The 12,752-nt window shown below is 45.6% G+C and overlaps 1 protein-coding gene across 1 annotated transcript in view; it reads right to left on the bottom strand.

Moving 5' to 3' along the window:
* Window positions 1-1,057: 1,057 nt before the first annotated feature.
* itga10.L (integrin subunit alpha 10 L homeolog) overlaps window positions 1,058-12,752 on the bottom strand; it is a 31,912-nt gene continuing 20,217 nt past the window's right edge. Inside the window, exons 17-30 of the mRNA XM_018231686.2 lie at window positions 11,947-12,089; window positions 11,679-11,789; window positions 11,396-11,481; window positions 9,350-9,491; window positions 9,170-9,262; window positions 8,706-8,782; window positions 8,518-8,607; window positions 8,259-8,340; window positions 6,186-6,299; window positions 5,820-5,900; window positions 5,596-5,709; window positions 4,101-4,196; window positions 2,595-2,708; window positions 1,058-2,077 (exon numbers count right to left, since the gene is read on the bottom strand). Of these exons, the coding sequence (XP_018087175.2) occupies window positions 2,018-2,077; window positions 2,595-2,708; window positions 4,101-4,196; window positions 5,596-5,709; window positions 5,820-5,900; window positions 6,186-6,299; window positions 8,259-8,340; window positions 8,518-8,607; window positions 8,706-8,782; window positions 9,170-9,262; window positions 9,350-9,491; window positions 11,396-11,481; window positions 11,679-11,789; window positions 11,947-12,089 (1,403 nt within the window). The 3' untranslated portion in view covers window positions 1,058-2,017. The remainder of the gene's footprint in view (window positions 2,078-2,594; window positions 2,709-4,100; window positions 4,197-5,595; window positions 5,710-5,819; window positions 5,901-6,185; window positions 6,300-8,258; window positions 8,341-8,517; window positions 8,608-8,705; window positions 8,783-9,169; window positions 9,263-9,349; window positions 9,492-11,395; window positions 11,482-11,678; window positions 11,790-11,946; window positions 12,090-12,752) is intronic.

The raw sequence follows: 12,752 nt of genomic DNA, 5'->3' as shown, positions 1-12,752 counted from the left end.
TACATATGGCTTCTTTTATCCCGATGTTTAATCCTTCGTCTTCTCATGGGGCTGAATAGCACCGGCTCAACCAATGGCTTTGCTGCACCAGAGGCTGACAGTTGCGGAATGACTCCTCCCTGGGGACGGCAACTGTGAACGGACTACCTGTGACTGTACATTTATAATAAATGTCTATTTGAACAGAAACACCTTTATTTGGCTGTATTCAAGCGCCGTGCAAAAGTATTCACACTCAGTTCTCTTATGGAAGTGGCTCCTGATAAACCAACCCCACGTGTGTTTTTGTGATTATAATTGACCTCTTAGATTGTAAGCTCCACTGGGGCAGGGAAATGATGTAGAAACTCTGTCTGGAACAATTAACGGGTGTGCATAGATTGGGGTGATCCTTTTGGTAGGAAGAAAGGGGAAACAGGTAATTACGGAGCTAATAAATATTACAAGTGCTGAAAATCAGCAGTCAGGAAGGCAGAAATAGAAAATGAGGAATTGATCGCTTCACGTGCAAAGACTAATCCCCTCTGAATATGAACATTTGTTGTTGTTGGGAGTGGGTGTCCAACAACAACATATAATGGGTGTGCAGAAATTGGGGTGATGCTTTTGGTAGGAAGGAGAAAGCAATTTAATGTCTACAAGTCAGTAGGGGGGATACAGAGCTAATAAATATTATAAGTGCTAAAATTGGCAGTCAGGAAGGCAGAAATAGAAAATGAGGAATTGATTGCTTCACGTGCAAAGACTAATCCCCTCTGAATATGAACATTTGTTGTTGTTGTTGGGAGTGGGTGCCCTTTACAGGTGATACTTCATGATTCTTTTTTGCTCTTGAGGAGGAGCCAGTCCCAGGGCTCACGCTGTAGTAGTATAGAAGGATCCGCTCATTGTCAGTGGCCGACAAGGAATGTGGACAAGGCTTCAGGACTGGTTGAATAGACTCAAGTACTAAGCTTAGTTCACTTTAGCCATGTCCTTATTTATATTCTATGACTACCTGTCAGCTGCTATGGTACCAGGAAAGCTGACATCATTGTGATCTGGTCTCAACCTGGTGCTTATAGGCTTGCAAGTCTGACTCACTGCTCCCTGTATTAGAGATTTTATGTACAGGGGTTGTTAAGAAATCACATTCAAAATGATGCTGTGGAAAAGGACATTCTCTTGCAGAAGGGGCTGGCAATTACATTCTATGTAAGGGGTTTGGTACCTTTTTAGTAAGGGAGAATATACACTGCTACTGGTATTAAACGTCTTAGTACCGTGTTAATCCCTTGGAGGGAGGGAAGGTTTCTTTTACTGGATGAACAGGGGTCTCTTGCTTTGTCACTCAGCTGCTGTTTCTATTCTGCCTCTCTGTCTTCTTTTGGCTGCTACTCGATGTATTAACTTCCCCTTTAAGTAGAGAAGGGAATTAGAGGTAGGATCGAATCTTTGGAGGGAAGCCTTGCAAACACTCATGGGTCACAAATAACCGGCCGAGTACATTATTGTATTCCTGTTCATTTAAAGGGGAAGTAAAGTCCCAGAAAATAGTCTTTTATGGAATGTGGCTGGGTCACTTCTCCCCCCGTGTGCCCATGCCCAGTACTTTCCCAGTTCTTGCCCAGTTGATACGATGCACAGGAGCTTCATCACATGGGAGGAGAGACTGGTCTAAAGCTGGGGCTGCTGTAGAGGAGGAATTATAAAGTAGCCCCATTCAATAGTCCTGCAGGAATCAATAATGTTGGTGCAAGAGCAGAGGGGGTGTTGCTTCTGGTCCGTAGGTACCACTTTAAGTCTTTCACAGTTTTATTCCCCCCGTTGGTGAATGTGTGATCCCTATAATGGCCTGACTGTGGCTCCTCAGGAGAAGGGGCCCGTGTTCCTATCTACAAAATAAGGTCCTACTGAGCCACTAAAGTATCCCAGAATCCTTTGGGTGAAAGGTGCGTCAGTCATATCTCAGGCCCGTAGCAACTCCCTGCACCTCTGCAATAGGAACCCTGTATGGGAAGGAGGTCTCCTGGGGTCGTCACTGCTCCTGCGCCTCTTCCTTCTCCTCTCCTTGTGACTTCCGGGTAAAGAATCCCAGCTGGGGGTGAAGGGGAGAGAAGAGCAGTCAGAACCGACGGTGACATCAAGAACGTTCCTGAGCTTCTACAGAACTAATGGTGAGATAGGGACTGCTAAACTGTAAGCTCTTGGGCAAGCTCTCGAACTATGTCACTAGACTGTAAGCTGTTTGGGACAGGATCCACAATCGTATCCAATATCCACTCAGGGCCATATCTCATGGTAGTGGGGGACAAATGAAGGTGGCCAATCTTGGGTACTACCCCTTTGGGGGCCAAAGTTATTGGCCTATGGGCAGTGGGCACTGTCAACAAGTATAATAAGTACCCAAAACAAAAAATGCCACGTCCGCTTACTCAATCCAGGCATTACTTCCTAACCCAGCCTACAGTCTACTCGAACCCGCCCATTACCCTGCCAGCCCCATCTACACACATGGCACCTCCTCACGGGGCCCCTCGCTAACCATGGGAACCAGGCTGGAGCACCCCCTGTACCCACCCAATGGTATGACCTGCATTCTATAGAGTACTCACCTTCCAGAGGATGAAAATGATCAGCGCCAACAGGAGGAGCCCCCCGATGATGCTGCCAATCAGGATCCACAGCGAGAGAGGGAGGAGTCTGGGCTGCAAGATCTCCAGAATGCTCTGCAGGGGCAACATCTCATTGGTTGATTGAATCAGACATTGCTAATGGATTGCTGTTTATTTTTTTTCTACTCAGGCTGACCCTCTCCTGCTCATTCCAGTGGGATTATTGTAATTATGATGAACCTCAAGACAATTGGCTGATGTCACTGCTTTGTGCCGGCCCCTGAGGAACTGTCTGTGACCTTAAAGGGGTTTTTCACCTTTAAATTAACTGTTAGTATGATGTATAGAGTTATATTCTGAGACAATTTGCAATTGGTTTTCATTTTTTATTATTTGTGGTTTTCGAGTTATTTAGCTTTTTATTCAGCAGCTCTCCAGTTTGCAATTTCAGCCATCTGGTTGCTATGGTCCAAATTACCCTAGCAACCATGCATTGATTTGAATAAGAGACTGGAATATGAACAGGAGAGGCCTGAATAGAAAGACGAGTAATAAAAGGTAACAATAACAATACATTTGTAGCCATACGGAGCATTTGTTTTTGAGATGGGGTCAGTGAAAAGCTGCACAAAGTCTGAAGAAGAAGGCATATTATTTAAAAACTATAGAAAAGAAAAAATGAAGACCAATTGAAAAGTTGCTTAGCATTATCCATTCTATAACATACTAAAAGTAACTTAAAGGTGAACCACCCCTTTAATTAAAACATCCCCTTAAATGGGTGAGAGGAGAGGTGTTTGTAGCCTTGTCAGTGCTCCAATGAGCAGGCAGTAAGGATTTTGGGGCAATTACCTGCTCTTGCCCAGAGAGGGCTGTACTCTATAGACCCCAAGGATGTACAGCCTATATACCTGTCCGTCTGCTTTAGGCTTCACACATATGTAGGACCAGGATGGAGTAAGAAAGACATTGGTACACGCTGGCATCTATTTCCAATGTGTGTGAGGCCAACGGGATATTTGCCTCGGGCCATAAGCTCTTTAAGAGCCCAATGTTCTCTGTACTTTGGGCTCCTGGGCTGCTCTCTTTCCCATGGTCAGTTAGGAAATTTCCCCTGGGAAAGAGAAGTCTCCCTGCTGTATTTACCCAGTACAGGTGTCTTATACTTTGGGCTGCTCTCTTTCCCATGGTCAAGCGAAGAGCAGTTTAACTGAATCAAAAGCCAGTGCTGTAGCATTAATCCTTATGGTCAGTGTAACTGATGGAGTTTAGGCCACTAGATGGAGCTCTTGCTAACACCTTCCGCTGACCAATAGTGATCAAGTCTATATTAAAATCCCTGGCTATTTCTATCAAGTCCAAGCCCCACCCGCTGTCTGACCATAGGAAGGAGAGCAGGAAGTACAGAGACTCTATAGCATGTAGGTACTGGGGGTATGGCATTAACTTCACTTACCTGGGGGTAAGACTCAAGAAGGGTTAATCCAGATTTAGTTTGTATTTTACCTCTCGCTGATGTCCTGTATCACTGGTAAATAAACTGCCGTCTTCTCTTATATCCAGGGAGAAGGTACTGACCACCCGCACTGACTTAAACTTTGCCTGTAATGTAAAGGGTAAAATCACATAATCCTAGAGAGCTGTGATTGTCTGTACTCCCTGCTCTGGGGCTGTTCTCCTGCCCATGGTCACACAGTATTTATACAGAGCGCTGCTTCTTTCTGCAGTTGTAATTCTTACTTTTCACCACTAGATGTCACACACACACGTGACAGGACACAGATTTGCAGGGAAGGAAAGTTTCCACTTGTTCTACATTATTTCGCTGGGTGTCCGGGGAGAAAGATAAACAGGACTTGGAGGGACATTTACCCTTTAATATTGGACTCGACACATAACTGTAAAACCAGTGAAGATGTTAATGGAAAATGGGAAGTTGCACAGAAATCCCTTTGATGGGTTTTGTTCCCCTTTAAATGCCAGACTGGGGTGGGGGAGGTGCTGCTGGACACACTGGTTCTGTTTAGTAGAGTAATGGGGGGGGCAGAGCCGCTGGGACGTGACATCACTTTTTCCTGTTTGGAAAGGAAAGAAAATTCCACCGTGTTTGGGCAACAAAGGCTGATTCTGTCACTGTGTAACCCCCCACTGTGTCCCCCGCAACTCCCGGCTACTCCCAGCGCTGGTACAAAACATCTCAGCAACTGTCACTTAGTGCTGAATAAATACGTCACATATATACTGACGTCTAATGGCCTGGCCTGTTTGGCCTTACTCTCCCCCATCCTCCCTCCTCTCCCCTTCTATATTTCTCCTCTCCCCCATTTGTCTCTCTACTCCCTAACCCCCTTTCCCTTCTTTCCTTCTTTCTCTCATCCCCTCTCCTTTCCTTTTCTCCCCCAACTGTTTGACCTTACTCTCCCCCATCCTCCCTCTTCTCACCCCTTCTATATTTCTCCTCTCCCCCATTTGTCTCTCTACTCCCTAACCCCCTTTCCCTTCTTTCCTTCTTTCTCTCATCCCCTCTCCTTTCCTTTTCTCCCCCAACTGTTTGACCTTACTCTCCCCCATCCTCCCTCTTCTCTCCCCTTCTATATTTCTCATTTCTTTTAGAGGTTAGAGAAATGATTGTTGTGTGCAAGTAGGGGTTAATAGAGCACAAGTAGGTGCTGGGTAGGGGCAGAGGGTTGGGTGCTGGATAGACGGGGGTGGGTGTTGGGCAGAGGGTTGGGTGCTGGGCAGAGGGGTGGGTGCTGGATAGAGGGGTGGGTGCTGGGCAGAGGGGTGGGTGCAGGATAGAGGGATGGGTGCTGGGCAGAGGGGTGGGTGCAGGATAGAGGGGTGGGTGCTGGCAGAGGGGTGGGTGCAGGATAGAGGGGTGGGTGCTGGGCAGAGGGGTGGGTGCAGGATAGAGGGGTGGGTGCTGGGGCAGAGGGGGTGGGTGCAGGATAGAGGGGTGGGTGCTGGGCAGAGGGGTGGGTGCTGGGCATAGTGCTCATACCTGAGAGAAGAAGTGGTTATGAATGAGGCGCAGCACAGTTACAGAGAGCTCCGCATTGCTCTGCAGGGTGTGGAACAAACAGGTGATGGTCTCGCACCAACTGTTGCTGCAGTTCTGTGAGAAAGGACAAGTGTAGTAAGTGGGAACAGGGGGTTCAGGAATTCCCTACACCCTATATATATATATATATTATACTGACACTGTACTTCAGGGAGTGGACTCACCACAATGTCCGTGTGCAGCAGATTCTCCGGGTGGAAGGGGGGGTCTCTGGGTCGGGTCACGTTGGACAGGACACACTTGGCCTTTGGGAGAAAAGAACCGTGAGCTGAACCCTAAACTCATCATATCACCCAGAAAAGTGACAGTTTGGGCTGATATTAAACTGTCATATGGGAGATTAAAGGAGAAGTAAAGCTAATAATTCATTGGCATCCACCACAATGTAAAGACCTGAGCAAACCTGGTGGTGCCTCCCTACTCCTCACCCAAACCCACCCTCAGCCCCATTCACCCACTCTCTGACCCAGTAACTGTATTAGGTGCCACAACTTATCCAACCCTCCAAATATTTGTCCCCCCAGCTTTACATTGTCAGCCATGATCCTGCCCACGGAGAGGAACGAGGAGCCGCCATAGGCCATTGCTGGAGAGCGAATCTGCACGGACACATTGTATATGGGGTAACAGTCTGTATAATGGATCTGTGGGTAAAACAGCACATGATTAATCAAAGTAATACTGGAGGCTTCTTATCATGTACAGCACTACTGCCTGGGACTGCTCTCAATGATTTCTCTTTCAGACGTGAGTGCTTATTTGTACCCTGGGTACCCCTGGAACTATAGCAGGGTGACTGTTACCCCAATGTTTCTATACAACTGTAACCTTGTTATGAGCTAAGGGGGCCCAGTCTGAAGGCCAGTTAGGGGGAGATTTGGGGTGAGTGATTATTTGTACCCTGGGTACCCCTGGAACTATAGCAGGGTGACACCCCAATGTTTCTATATATCTGTAACCTTGTTATGAGCTAAGGGGGCCCAGTCTGAAGGTCAGTTAGGGGGAGATTTGGGGTGAGTGTTTATTTGTGCCCTGGGTACCCCTGGAACTATAGCAGGGTGACTGTTACCCCAATGTTTCTCTATATCTGTAACCTTGTTATGAGCTAAGGGGGCCCAGTCTGAAGGCCAGTTAGGGGGAGATTTGGGGTGAGTGTTTATTTGTGCCCTGGGTACCCCTGGAACTATAGCAGGGTGACACCCCAATGTTTCTATATATCTGTAACCTTGTTATGAGCTAAGGGGCCCAGTCTGAAGGTCAGTTAGGAGGAGATTTGGGGTGAGTGTTTATTTGTACCCTGGGTACCCCTGCAACTATAGCAGGGTGACACCCCAATGTTTCTATATATCTGTAACCTTGTTATGAGCTAAGGGGACCCAGTCTGAAGGCCAGTTAGGGGGAGATTTGGGGTGAGTGTTTATTTGTACCCTGGGTACCCCTGGAACTATAGCAGGGTGACACCCCAATGTTTCTATATATCTGTAACCTTGTTATGAGCTAAGGGGGCCCAGTCTGAAGGTCAGTTAGGGGAAGATTTGGGGTGAGTGTTTATTTGTACCCTGGGTACCCCTGGAACTATAGCAGGGTGACTGTTACCCCAATGTTTCTATATATCTGTAAGCTTGTTATGAGCTAAGGGGACCCAGTCTGAAGGCCAGTTAGGGGGAGATTTGGGGTGAGTGTTTATTTGTGCCCTGGGTACCCCTGGAACTATAGCAGGGTGACACCCCAATGTTTCTATATATCTGTAACCTTGTTATGAGCTAAGGGGCCCAGTCTGAAGGTCAGTTAGGAGGAGATTTGGGGTGAGTGTTTATTTGTACCCTGGGTACCCCTGGAACTATAGCAGGGTGACACCCCAATGTTTCTATATATCTGTAACCTTGTTATGAGTTAAGGGGGCCCAGTCTGAAGGCCAGTTAGGGGGAGATTGGGGGTGAGTGTTTATTTGTACCCTGGGTACCCCTGGAACTATAGCAGGGTGACACCCCAATGTTTCTATATATCTGTAACCTTGTTATGAGCTAAGGGGACCCAGTCTGAAGGCCAGTTAGGGGGAGATTTGGGGTGAGTGCTTATTTGTACCCTGGGGTACCCCTGGAACTATGCAGGGTGACTGTTACCCCAATGTTTCTATATATCTGTAACCTTGTTATGAGCTAAGGGGACCCAGTCTGAAGGCCAGTTAGGGGGAGATTTGGGGTGAGTGGTTATTTGTACCCTGGGTACCCCTGGAACTATAGCAGGGTGACTGTTACCCCAATGTTTCTATATATCTGTAACCTTGTTATGAGCTAAGGGGCCCAGCCTGAAGGTCAGTTAGGGGGAGATTGGGGGTGAGTGTTTTATTTGTACCCTGGGGTACCCCTGGAACTATAGCAGGGTGACACCCCAATGTTTCTATATATCTGTAACCTTGTTATGAGCTAAGGGGGCCCAGTCTGAAGGCCAGTTAGGGGGAGATTTGGGGTGACATTTACACAGCACTTGTCTAAAAAATAAGATTATACAACTGGAGGGGGTGCTATTTAGTGATGAGAAATCATAGCCGTTAGTGGGCAGGGGGTACAGAGCAGTCCCAAATACTGGCAGCACCATCTTACCTTAAAAGTTGTTCTGAATTCTGGGCCCAGATCATATGAAGTCCGGAGTGATGGAATCTCGTATCGATTCAGACTGGACTCACTGTCGATAGGAAAGTTGTATTGTAAGAAGGTCAGTCTCTTATATATGAACTATAATGTCATACTGGTCAGTGCAAGGGAAACAATATGGCAGCTCCCTGTAAAGTTCTAACACACAATAGTCTATATCCACTGCCCGAGTGTCCCCCTACAAAACCCCCTCTATTTCCCATCATACCTCAGCAGATATAGTTCAGGTGAATATCGGACCGGGACCAGGAAGGACACCGTGTTGTCATGAAGCGTCTCGTTCAGCTCAGTGTTATCACTAAGAGGAGAGAAAGCAATTTAATACCAATTTAGCTGCACAAAGCAAATCTTTCCCTAACTGTCAGTTTTCTGTTGTTGGAGGGTGATGGAACCAACCTGTTGGCGCTGAGTTTGATCTGTACTCTGTTCAGCTGGTAGGAACAATTGAATTCCAACTCCAGGACAAACACCACCTTCAAAGCAAGAGGCTCAGTCAGAATGGAGATTGATTGCCCCAACCCCCCAAATTGTCCCCGTCAGTCTGTTGCCTCCTATTTGTAGGAGTCTTTGCTGTTCTCTTTCCCATGGTCAGACAGGAACCTCCACCTAGGTAAGTAAATTCAATGTCTTCCCAGTTCTTACCCAGTTACTGAGCTCTGATACTGGTACTTTTTGCTTTGGGCTGCTCTCCTTACAGTGGTCAAGCAGGAACCTCCCCCTGGATAAGTGGATCAAACCTCCCCATTGACCATGTGAAAGAGAGCAGCCATAGACAGAGAATTTAAGCTCTGTATCAGTCCAATGAGGTTCCAGTCCTGGTTACTACAAGGATATAGAGCCATTATTTAGCCCCCCCATACCTTGCTCCCCGACCTCAGGACAGGATAGCTGACGCTGCAGGACCTGGTGTTCCCCGTCAGTGCCGTACACTCCACTTTGTTCTGGGCTTCTCCCTGTGAGAGAAAGTGCCCCCGTTCACATTAGAAATTGGCCACAGGGTGGAGAGGCCACATTGCCACCATACTGCATGTCCCAAATACCTTTCTGGAAACGCTGGAGAACAGGAGATTCCTGGAGAACCAGACTCTCAGGCTGGCATTGTAGGCATTCTCCCTCTTGTTCTCGATGGACACCTCCACCACCACCTTCTTCCTCTCCCTCCGTATAACGAAAGGTTTCTCTCTAGGATCAGGTCAAGTGTAAACAATGAAAAACCCTGATCTTTCTGATCATGAGTGTTGCAAGACTTATGATACATAAAATCCCAGAAGGTCAGGTCGCTGCTCAAACAGGCTCCAGTGAAACTTTTTCTGGTGAGGTCACTGGTCTGGCCCACACCCCAATGGTGTCACTGCTCTTATCCTGGGTGGTGACCTCATTAGGGGGTTGACACAAACTAGTGACATCATCAGAAGTGGTAGCTGGGAGAAAAGTGGTGACATCATCTGGGATTGAGAGAAACGGTTAATGTTTCCAGAAGGGGGGCATATAAGTACAATTAGAACAACCACCTGCCCCAACATCAGCCTGAATCAGCCCTGTGCTCCTCTCTACTCCAACTACAGTGTCTTCTCAATTATTGCCACCAACAGAAACCCAAACAGTAGTCTAGGGTCTTTCTGTAGTAGACAACTGGGGTCACCATGATTCGGCTAGTCCTAAATATTAATTTAAGAGAAAGTCTACCATACTCCCGCTCTGCTTCTGAAGGAGCAAGAAATGGAGTCAAGAGTAGAGACATTAGAGGAGTCTCTATTCCCACCATGATGTGCAACCAAGGACAGACACCATTAAAAAAACAATTATCGCTCTAGGGACCTTCTGTAGTAGGACAACAGGGGCCACTAGGATTTTGCTACTCCTAAATATTAGGGCTAGGAGGTACACCATACTGTCTACTCTACTTCTGAAGGAACAAGGAATGGAGTCAAGAGTAGAGACATTAGAGGAGTTTCTATTTTCACCATGATGTGCAACCAAGGACAGACACCATTAAAAAACAATCATCACTTTCGGGACCTTCTGTAGTAGGACAACAGGGGCCACTAGGATTTTGCTAGTCCTAAATATTAGGAACAGGAGGTTCACTATACTGCTTGTTCTGCTTCTGATGGAGACAGGAGAAACATTAGAGAGGTCTCTAGTCCCACCATGGTGAGCATCTAAGGGAAGCCACCATCAAAAACACAATCTTCACTCTAGGGACCTTCTTTAGTAGGCCAACAGGGGCCACTAGGATTTTACTGGTGCTAAATATTAGGACCAGGTGGTACACCATACTGCCTGCTCTGCTTCTGAAGGAGTAAGGAATGGAGTCAAGAGTAGAGACATTAGAGAGGTCTCTATTCCCACCATGATGTGTAACCAAGGTCTGACACCATTATATAACAATTATCACTCTAGGGACCTTCTGTAATAGGACAACAGGGGCCACCTGGATTTTGCTACGCCATATTGTTCTGCTTCTGAAGAAGCAAGAGGCAGGAAAAGGAGAACATTAGAAGGGTGTCACCATGGTGTGCATCCAAGGACAGCCACCATAAAAAAACAATCACCACTGTAGGGATTTTTTGTAGGAGATGGGTGAGCTAACGTTATGTATGGTAGGACCCCCAACTCACACTAAACTTCTTGAACCAGAGCCTAACAAGTAGGACAGAGCCAGGGGTTCTTTCAGTCCTCTGAACAGGAAGGAGTTCAACATGGAACATTACATTGTTTGAATCAGCAAAATACATATTTAGACATGCAAATAATTAGACTGTCTGGAGAGAAAGACCTGAGGTCCCTTGGAAAGAAGACAAGACTGACACGATGTATGAGGAACTCATTCCGTCTGTAATTGTGTTTAATTAACTGCTGGAAAATAATCTGTTCCTAATCTGTGGTTTGTCTCTTTAGTCTCTTCTCATTTAGCACTCACATTCCTGTACTATTTGTGATGCTGCCTATAGACTTCGTAAAAGCTGAAGCTAACTCTGCATTTTTGGGTAAACACTTAAACTTGATGGAGGTGGACTGTGTGCCAATCTCAGATACTAATCCCAGTAAATGATGAGGGGGCAATGAAGAAGTTTTTGTAATACCTAGAGCCATTGATGTCCATACGTGCCTGGAGGACAAGATCTGTTACGCACTCGTCATCCTCACCACAGTCTTTGAAGAACGGAACCTGAATTGGACACGGGAGGGGATGTAAAAATTGAGGTTCCTACATGTGATCTAGCAACGAATCTACCCATTGAGTTGAAATTAGTCCCCCTTCAGTTAGGGATTTCCATACTTTCCATACTACATTCAAACACCAACATTCTAGGTATATCTTAGGAGAGTTCTAGATGTCTCTACATTGCACATATCAGTACTCACCAGCCTTTTGAGAGATGAAGGGCACCTATCATCTAGCACTGGGCTGGTCTCTGAATCACTCAGGTTAAAACGCAGAAGTACGCCAACTGGTCTCAGATAGTCAACTGTTTCCTAAAGAGTGGGGCAAGACAGTTGTAAAAAAACACCAGGTTAGAGGGGGCAACTATAATTCTCGGTAGGACAAGTGTGGCAAGTAATGGACAATGGGACATGATTCTTATTTTATGGTCCAGAACACATCATCTAAAACATTACCCTCCTTACTCACAGTGACATGAAAGCTGAGGTTCATGCAGGTGACCTTTCCCACATTCACTCGGATTCGCTTGGCTAAAAACTTCTGGGAATTCTCATCAAACACGGCCCGTGGGGTGATCTTTCGGTCATCCAAGGAGATGTTATAATGCAGGCCTGGGATTAGGAGGACACATTGGTTAAGATATGGCTTATGGCTTCTTCTCCAGTGTAACCAATCCCAAATTGCCTTTCCCTATAACTGATCCCTTCCTTCCCTTTATCAGCTTAGTTGCTCTTCTCTGTACTTTCTCTATTTCATTACTGTCCCCCCTTATATATTTATGTATAGTGATCATATCCCCTTATATATTTATATATAGTGATCATATCCCCTTATATATTTATATATAGTGATCATATCCCCTTATATATTTATATATAGTGATCATATCCCCTTATATATTTATATATATAGTGATCATATCCCCCTTATATATTTATAAATAGTGATCATATCCCCCTTATATATTTATATATAGTGATCATATCCGCCTTATATATTTATATATAGTGATCATATCCCCCTTATATATTTATATATAGTGATCATATCCGCCTTATATATTTATATATAGTGATCATATCCCCCTTAAATATTTATGTATAGTGATCATATCCCCTTATATATTTATATATAGTGATCATATCCCCTTATATATTTATATATAGTGATCACATCCCCCTTATATGTTTATATATAGTGATCATATCCCCTTATATATTTATATATAGTGATCATATCCCCTTATATATTTATATATAGTGATCATATCCCCT

This window comes from Xenopus laevis, chromosome 8L, assembly GCF_017654675.1.
Source record: "Xenopus laevis strain J_2021 chromosome 8L, Xenopus_laevis_v10.1, whole genome shotgun sequence".
Lineage (NCBI taxonomy): Eukaryota > Metazoa > Chordata > Amphibia > Anura > Pipidae > Xenopus > Xenopus laevis.
Note: the sequence above shows the minus strand (reverse complement) of the source record. Positions and strands in the feature narration are given on the sequence as shown.